The sequence below is a fragment of the Rhododendron vialii genome, chromosome 8a (assembly GCF_030253575.1).
Source record: "Rhododendron vialii isolate Sample 1 chromosome 8a, ASM3025357v1".
NCBI classification, from domain to species: domain Eukaryota; kingdom Viridiplantae; phylum Streptophyta; class Magnoliopsida; order Ericales; family Ericaceae; genus Rhododendron; species Rhododendron vialii.
In genome coordinates, this window is record NC_080564.1 from 24,999,967 (window position 1) to 25,009,463 (window position 9,497).

At 38.2% G+C, this 9,497-nt stretch overlaps 1 protein-coding gene across 1 annotated transcript; it reads left to right on the forward strand.

Moving 5' to 3' along the window:
- Positions 1–4,644: 4,644 nt before the first annotated feature.
- Positions 4,645–6,496, forward strand: LOC131336274 (expansin-A10-like). The gene is made up of 3 exons (XM_058372062.1): positions 4,645–4,777; positions 5,210–5,522; positions 5,785–6,496. The coding sequence occupies exons 1-3, from the start codon at positions 4,645–4,647 to the stop codon at positions 6,089–6,091; spliced, it is 753 nt and encodes a 250-aa protein (XP_058228045.1). The 3' UTR covers positions 6,092–6,496.
- The last annotated feature ends 3,001 nt before the right edge of the window (positions 6,497–9,497 follow it).

A 9,497-nucleotide genomic window follows, 5' to 3' on the forward strand; every position in this document is an offset into this window, starting at 1 on the left:
ACACTATGCTTTAAGTTGTGTGTTAAATGTTTGAGCATGATTGCGTGAACTCAGGGATAACATGAGCATGATAAGTAATATAGAGTTAGATGATCTTGCTAGTTTAGTTTCAAGATTACAATGAATAATTTATGATTACTTACGTGAAAAGTCCTGTCGCGGAGTCATTAATTGCATGAAAACAAGACAGAGCTGGCTAGGATGGAGGAACAAGCAGAGCTGTAAATGGAAACCCTAGTTTACCCTCCCTTTGTGTAATAAATGTACTCTTATGGGATTTATGATGTAAAATGAGCTAGACTCTATTTATATTTTCAATAAAAAATGTTTATTTAACGTTCCCAAAATTCAGGGCGTTACAGTGGGTTTGGATTGAAAAGTAGGGTGACTTCTTTTTTTGCATATATTTGAATTTTTTTGCATTTGTTTGTTTTGCGTCAAACTTTTGTAACTTATTAATTCATCTCGACAAAAGGAATCGGAAAAGTAAAAAATTTTGATTGAAACTCATAATTTTTTGAATAAAGACAAAAATAAATCAATAAAACAACTTCTTCTTTTTTTACTTATTCTTCTTTTTTTTTTTTAAATTATGAGTTTCGATCAAATTTTTTTACTTTTCTGATTTCTCTTGCTGAGACGAATTAATAAGTCAGAAAAGTTTGATGTAAAACTAAAAAATACGAAACAAATTGAATAGAAAAAGAAGAAGAAGAGTTACTATTTGACTTTTGAAGCCAACTGAGCTTAAGTACTCGGCTTGTTCCACTTTTGAGATTTAAAAAATTAAAGTTACTCGAGATGGGGCTCGGTTTAAATGCCAATTGACCTCGACTCACCTCATGACCAAAATAAGTATGAACACATTCCTCGAACTTGTAAGTTTGGATAATTAATTGCTCAGCTCATTTAGTTCGTTTTATGGCCTAGTAACATATGGTGAAAGGCCATCTATTATAGGGGTGAACTAAATAACCGTCAAATTGTTAATTATATATAATTTTCTTAGATACATTGAATAAAATCAATTTCCTATCCGATGCTCCATTCCACCACCATATTCCTTCGAATTAATTATATGTGTAGACCGGTCTGTGCACCTTCGGTTCATAAACCATCGGTCCATAGCATTTTCGATATTTACCAATGACATGTTGGCCTCATTCCGGCCGTTCAAGTTCGGCAATGAACGACTCAAATTTTATTTCGGCTGGACAATTGAGATCTGTTCGATTAGATGAAATATGAACCGTCAATTATCGAGCATAAATGGCCAGAATGGGGCCAACACCCATACTGTCCTGGTAGGGTCCTCAAATTCGAAAGGAAGATACTTGGATGATGGGTCATGAAATTTTCATCTCCTCTTTCTTTTGTCAAATGAATGAAATCTTCACATGCCATTGCACTTGCTCGCCGTCAGTCATCCCCTAGCACCCTACATCATCCACATCTCTCCCAAGTAAGGCTGCGTTCTCTTGGATTTAACCTTAACTTAAAAAATTTGTCCTTATTCGAGTTTTTTTCGCATTTGTTAATTTTGCGCCAAACTTTTGTGGGTTATTGATTGACATTTTTGCGCTAAAAAAAAGTTATTTCTCAAAATACTTGGGTAAAAGTAAAATAATTTACTTTTTCGATTCCTCTCGTCGAAACAAATCAATAACGTACAAAAGTTTGGTACAAAACTAACAAATGCGAAAAATTTTCAAATAAAAATAAAATTTTCAGATTTAAGTTAAGTCCAAGAGAATGCAACCTAAGTCAAGCATTTCGGATCAAAAAAAAAAACCTAAGTCAAGCATTCATAAATCCAAAGGTTTAACGTCTTACATGATTTGGTGGTTAATAATATTCTAATATAGTGTTAGAGCAATCAAATATCACCGCCTTCCTGATAATTTAATATACTTGCACATGTTTAGCTTGCTTATAAAAGAGAATTTGGAGAATTAGGTTTGCTCGTCGAACATTTATTTAGGGATGGAGGAAGTAGATTAGAATGCTTGGGAAAATGACGGCCCATGACGTATTTTGATAATTAATACCCGCGAAAGACATGGTGAGAATATTTATTAATGCGAAAAATATCTTTAACAGATACTCCCTCCGTCCCACTTTGTTTCGCCTGTTTCCTTTTTGGAACATTCCCAAAAATTGTCTATATCTCACAATCTATAATGTTTTTTATGATTTTGAAAATTTTGTTTAATAAAATAAATTGAGATCTATCAAACAAGATCTATATTAAATATATAAAATATTATAGATTGTGAGATATAGAAAATTTTTTGGGACGTCCAAAAAAGGAAACAGGTGAAACAAAGTGGGACGGAGGGAGTATTAATTATCAAAATACGTCATTGACGTCATTTTCCCTGGATGCTTTTGCATCTTTTTCAAATAAGCGTAAACTGTGGGCCTGTGGCCAGACCGTATGCAGGCATAATCTGGCCTGGCCTGTTGCTGGCCCAATAAATATGAAAGAAGGCAAACAATGGCAGGAAGAAGGAAATGGGCTGGCTATAACGTGGCGGCCCAGTAAACTTTTGTGCATTAAGTGGGCTAGTTGACATCCCATCAAAACGATTGCACCTTTGTAAGAGACAAAATGTGTTGAGAATATAAATGATAAACAGATTAGGCACTTAATAAAATCAATTTATTTGGATCAATCATTGGCTTAAACATCTTCTTTATTCGAATCAATCAATAGCTTAAACATTCAACTGAATCAATGCTTCGACATTAGCCAATTGCATTGATAATTATTCAATAGTTGCTTCAACACTAATTGATCGACTAACCATTTATTAACCACCACTAACTATTATCAACATTTGGTCAATATATCATGTTGATTCATCCAAGTGGTTCGATCAATTGGCTCAAGGTCAGACCGAGAAATATCTGACCTTGAGCCAATTGTAGCTTTAGCACGATTTGGTTGACTAACCTTTATTAATTAATTTCACCACTAACCATTATCAAGTCACTATATTAGGCCGATCGATTTCACAGGTTGATTAATTAACTAACCTTTATCAATCACCACTGACCAATATCAACAATCAGTCACTCTATCATGTAAATCGAATCAAATGCTTCAATCAACTGTTTATTGAATTGAACAATCTAATTTTTTTTTTGATCCTCGAACAATCTAATTTCAATAGCAACAAAACAAGAAACCAATCCCACTATTTTGGGGAAATGCAATCGTGTGGCGCCGGGAACGGTGGCGGTAGATTTTCCCGCTGTGCATCGACCGTGTCTTTTCTGGCGATTTTCCATGGGTACGTCGTGGTGGTGGTGGCGTTGGGTGGACGGTTCTGGTGGTGGCGGCTTGCTCGGCAGTTTGGTGGCTTATGCACGAAGATGGCGATCTTGTGGTGTGGCAGCGGTGGTGAAGGTTGCTGCTAGGGTTAGGTTTTTGTTTTGCATTTATGTTAGGATTTTGGAGGATTGGTACTTATATTTGGAAAGTCTTTCCGCCTTTTTGGTCGTCCGCTGGTCCATGCCTGTGTTAAAGGATAGATGTGTTCTTCGTATATTTTTTTTTGATGATTATCGATGGTAATGTTATAAAAAAAAATGAAAATTGTACGAGTTGGGGCGCATGGTGATTGCGCACACCGTAAAGTATGGCAATTTCCGGGGTAGACCGTACTCAAGTCGAGAGTTCTGGACTTGAAGGTAGACCCACACGCACACAAAGTTGAGCTTGCGACTGGCTGTTTAGGTCTACCATGCTTTGAATTAATAATGGTATTGATACTCGTAACGGTAACTGTCATGGTGAAATGTTATCCAGAGTATCAAAAAATACATAATGGGAAGCAATTGTAGTGTAGTTGTGAGTTTTTGACAAATGATAAATTTTAAGCACATTATTCATCTGTAACGATTGTAATGGGTGGGAATCAGTTTGTAACTCGAAAGCGGTGACTAACAGAAATCAGCTACATGCATGCGATTTTTCATCTCAACTATACAAGGCGTAATGGTTGATATTTAAAACTTTGATCACTCACATTTTTTTATTAGCAAATAAATGATTATATTAATCTCTGGAATGGAATATACAAAGATTGAAGGGATCATTCACACATAGTATTTGCCTCAAATTGTCAGCTAATAGGTGTGAAGTTGGCTTAGCAAACGAAGGCCCACTTCTCCCTCCCCATGCATCCATTTATTCCCACCTCAATCCTCCTCCTCCTCCTCCTCCTCCTCTCTCTCTCTCTCTCTCTCTCTCTCTCTCTCTCTAGGTGAGTCTCTATCTAACCATTTTCTTTCTACTTGCCGTTCAGGGCACACCCTCCCACGTGTGCAAGTGAAAATATACGGAGAGAGTGGGTAGTTTTTTTGGGTGCGGGATGAGTGGTTGAGTTTGAGTGATTTTACTATTTCACCCTAAGGTTAATTCATATTTCATATTACGGTAAAACGGATGCAAAATTTGGGTTTTAATTAGGACAATATTGAAAATCACTTTTGTGACGGGACTTCGAAAAAACAAAGATGCCAACTTGTGCTCTCCCTTTATATATTACTCCATAATAGATGTTGTGCACTTAATTGATGTGGTTGCAAATGAAATGCCCTGCTAATTAATAACTATATAATCCTCTGCCCAGGTAAATGTCTCTTCTTGTTTACTCTTCTATTTTGGGGTTTCTCTCCATACTCTCAAGTGCTAAAGGTTCTGATGAGGGATGGATTACTGGCGCTCATGCCACTTTCTATGGAGGCAGTGATGCTTCTGGCACAATGGGTATGTATCAAAATATGTTGCAATAACCTCTTTTACTTAACTTGTTTGGATTTTTGTCTTAAAAAGCAAAAAAAAAAAAAAAAAGAAAAGAAAAAAAAGGAAGAAGTCTTTGGCTTTTACCAAAAGTCCAACTTTTAAGGGTTTTTTTTTTTTTTTTTTTTATCTTTAGTGGATGTTTATCAAATTAAACAGATATCCTTTATTTTCTTTCAAATTATCTTTTCGAGAAGCATTAAAAAGAGGAAAAATAATATTAACCAGAAGTTACTAACGACTCCCTTCCACTCTCCATCCATTAAAAAAGTTCGAAAATTAATCAATTAGTTTCAACGATTCATTAATTTTAACTGAAGATATTAAAAATCCTAAACAAATAGTATCATCCCCATTATTTGCTTAATCCAATTTCGAAAAAGATTTATTATTGTGCAGGTGGGGCTTGTGGGTATGGCAACCTATATAGCCAGGGGTATGGAACAAACACAACGGCATTGAGCACAGCACTGTTTAACAATGGGTTAACCTGCGGGGCTTGTTTCGAAATTATGTGCGTGAATGACCCACAGTGGTGCTTGTCTGGCTCTATTGTGGTCACTGCCACCAATTTCTGCCCTCCAAACTATGCCCTCCCGAATAATAACGGCGGGTGGTGTAACCCTCCCCTACAACATTTCGACATGTCTCAGCCTGCTTTCACACAGATTGCTCAATACGTAGCTGGGATTATCCCCGTTTCTTATAGAAGGTACGTTTCTGTATATGTATGCACTTGCGATATCTACGTTATGCCCAGACCCTTCCACCATAACACGATGTGGTTGACATTAATTTGTGGTGGTGGTGGTGGAAGAACATATGGCACACCACGTGGCGGTATCTCGTGGCACTTACTTTTGCTATTTGACATCTTTTCTAGACCTAGACTCCTCTATGTACGGTAACAGTACACAGCTAAATAGAAAAAGACACCAACATTCTGTCTTAACAAATATCTATCTTGGTTGCAGAGTACCCTGCATTAAACAGGGCGGAATTAGATTCACAATCAACGGCAATCCTTACTTCAACTTGGTCCTAATCACAAACGTGGCGGGTGCTGGCGATGTTTGCGCTGTTTCAATCCAAGCATCAAACACCGGGTGGCAAACGATGTCCAGAAACTGGGGCCAGAACTGGGAGACCGACAATTTCATTGTCGGACAGAGCCTCTCTTTCATCGTCACCACCAGCGATGGGCGTTGCGTGGTTTCTTACAATGTCGCCCCTTCCAATTGGGCCTATGGCCAAACCTTCAGTGGCGGCCAGTTCCAGTAGAACACTTTATGCATCGATATTGTACTTTCCTGTTAGCTGGAGGGGTATAGCCTAAAACACTTCGGTGAGTCGTCGATCCTGCTACATGGAATTAAGTGTTTTTTTTTTTTTTTTTTGCCTCTATGGAATTTTGTAGGAAGAAGTTTGGCAGTGATGGGGTTGGAGTACAATCCGCCGCTTCGTAGTACCCTGGAGTGTGGACTATCGTTTTTTCAATTGTAAATTTGAGTTTCTCTCTAATTCTGGGATGGGTGTTAGTTTTGGTTAGGTTTGAATGAAATAAGCCTTTTTCGGATGAGTGTGCATGTGCTTTCTTTGTGGTGTCTGAGGACCTGCGGAACTTTGTTTGTATAAACTTCCGGAGATACGTCTGAATAAAATGTGTGTTTTGTTTTTCACTCTTAATGTACTTGTATAGAATACTGATGGTCCGGTTTGACCGGTTTTTCAATTTGTTACTCACGTTGCAGTGCCGTTCACTCAAAAAATTACGTATGTTATAAATAATTAACTCTTTCGTTTCTGTTGAACTAGCTGAAAAAATAATAGCAAATGCAGTAACCAACGGCAGTTGTTCTCTAAGAGAAAATTGTAGTTGCTGTAGCAGAACTTTCTTAATTGCTAATCAACAGTAGCAAAACACTAAAACAACTAGTAGAACTAACCACTAAACATAATTAGTACTAGATCATTTCCCGCAAAAATGTTAAAAGAGGCGCCGCACACCCGTTGAAGAATATTCACACTAGGAACCCTATCTATGCTTTTGTTGGGTTCCCTCCTTAGTGGAAGTCCAATATTTTGTTAGCCCAATAATAATTTGTTTGGCCCAAAAGAGTATTAATTTATATGGGCTAATTTTTGGTGGAACATTCTACACATTTGTGGCACATGACTTGTACATGGCTTTATGCTTCTCCTGGAAGCTAAATTGTTCTTTTGTCGCTTTGGGAAATCAGAAAAGTGAGTAGCCTTTTGGAGAAAAAGAAAACGAGAGAGTGCACTGTGTGTGGGTTTTGTGTTCTGGTGGTCAAAGTAAATTGGGGCAGCCAATTTACTCTCTGTTTCAAAGCAATCAACAGCAGCAGCTTCTTGTGCTCATTGGGGGCTGATTTGCTCTCAGTCCGTGGCTCTCCATTTCCAACAATCATTGGAGGGTTTTTGTTCATCTATTTGGTGAGGTCTTTCCTCTTTGCATTTGGAGTTTGTTGGATACACCTTAGGGTGTTCGTGAGATCTTGTATCTCTTGTAAACCTATTTATAAGAACCTTTGTTGATAGTGGAATCGGATTCCGGTCCCGTGGACGTACCTCACATTTTGGGGGAACCACGTAAAAATTCCTTGTGTTATTTTGGTTTGTGGTTTGCGCATTTCAGATTTACGTTCACTGCATTTACATTGTTTCCTTCATGATTTACTTGTGGGAAATTCCGCATATTTTTCCCAACAAGTAGTATCAGAGCCAGGTTGGCTAGGGTTTATTATTTTGGTGTAAATCATGGAAGGAAATGTGGGTAGAATGATTAGTTTCAATGGAACCAATTGGGTGACATGGAAAATTAAAATGGAAGACCTCTTGTATTGTAGAGACTTACATGGGCCTATAGAGAGTGATACGACTAAACCCATCGATATGAAACGTGAGGATTGGACCATTCTGAATCGAAAAGCTGTTGGGCTTATTCGTCAATGGATTGACGATAGTGTTTTTCATCATGTTTCCACCGAAACTTCAGCTTATGATTTGTGGAAGAAATTAGAAAGTCTCTATGATAGAAAATCGGCCACTAATAAAGCATTCTTGTTCAAAAAATTGGTAAATTTGAAATATAAAGAGGGCAAGTCTATTGCGGAACATTTGAATGCAATGAATAGCATTGTTAATCAACTTGCTTTTATGAAGATTGTGTTTGATGATGAGTTGCAGGCTTTGATGCTTCTTAGTTCTCTACCCGAGACTTGGGAAACTTTGGTTGTGACGGTTAGTAACTCGGCGCCGGATGGAGTTGTTTCTATGAGCCAAGTTACTAGTAGTTTGTTGAATGAAGAGACGAGACGGAAATCCACCGGTTCTTCTCATTCGGAGGCACTTGTTGTTAACCCAAGAGGGAGATCTAGAGGTAGAAGTACCACTCCCCATAATCGTGATCAAAGCCGTGGGAGTTCGAGGGGGAGTTCGAGGGGAAGATCACCGTCAAAGCAAGATATAGAGTGCCATTATTGTAAAAAGAAAGGCCACATGAAGTGAGAATGCCTAAAGCTCAAATTCAAGGAAGAAAATCGTGCGAAGCATGGTGATAAGAAGCAAGAAAACACAACGGCGGTCTCTTCCGATGGTGAACTTGTGGTTGTATGTGATGAGAGTTGTGTCAATTTGGTTAGCCAAGATACTAATTGGGTGATTGATTCCGGTGCTTCATTCCATGTCACTTCAAGAGCCGATTTCTTCACTTCCTACAATGAAGGAGATTATGGGTGTGTTCGAATGGAAAATGAAGGTTTGTCGAAAATTGTTGGCATGGGTAATATTTGCTTGGAAACAAGTATTGGAGGCATGTACCGGATATTCATCTCAATTTGATTTCTACCGGAAAGTTGGATGATGAAGGCTACAACAACCACTTTGGTAATGGAAAATGGAAGCTCACGAAGGGTTCTCTTGTGGTGGCTAAAGGGAACAAGACTTGCTCACTTTACACGATGAAAGGAAAAATTAGCAAGGGATTTGTAAATACACTTCACGATGGCTCCTCTACCGAATTGTGGCACAAGAGGCTTGGGCATATGAGTGAAAAGGGGCTGCACGTTCTTGCCAAGAAAGAGCTCTTACCAGGTATGAAAGGTACCCCTCTTAAAACTTGTGTTCATTGCTTGGCCGGTAAACAAAATAGAGTTGCATTTCGTTTCAAGTCTTTTACTAGAAAACCTAATGTATTGGACTTGGTTCATTCGGATGTTTGTGGTCCTTTGAAAGTTAGATCTCATAGTGGTGCACTTTATTTTGTTACCTTTATTGATGATCATTCGAGAAAATTATGGGCTTATCCGTTAAAAACTAAAGATCAAGTTTTAGATGTGTTTAAAAATTTTCAAGCTAAGGTTGAAAGAGAGACCGGGAAGAAGTTGAAATGTGTTCTTTTAGACCACGGTGGTGAATATCTTGGGCCGTTTGATGAATTTTGTCGTAGCCAAGGCATTAAACACCAAAAGACCATCAAGAAAACTCCTCAACAAAATGGAGTCGCCGAGAGGATGAACCGCATTATGGTGGAAAGGATGCGATGCATGCTTTCACATGCAAAATTGCCAAGGTCTTTTTGGGCGGAGGCGATGAGGATGGCGGTTGATTTGATTAATTCGTCTCCTTCGGTTCCTTTGAATGGCGATGTTCCGGAAAAATTTTG

Coding starts and splice junctions, on each gene's coding strand:
- LOC131336274 (XM_058372062.1), top strand. CDS start 4,645: ATGTCTCTTCTTGTTTACTCTTCTATTTTGGGGTTTCTCTCCATACTC. Junction 4,778..5,209: donor TGATGCTTCTGGCACAATGG/GTATGTATCAAA, acceptor ATTATTGTGCAG/GTGGGGCTTGTGGGTATGGC. Junction 5,523..5,784: donor ATCCCCGTTTCTTATAGAAG/GTACGTTTCTGT, acceptor TCTTGGTTGCAG/AGTACCCTGCATTAAACAGG.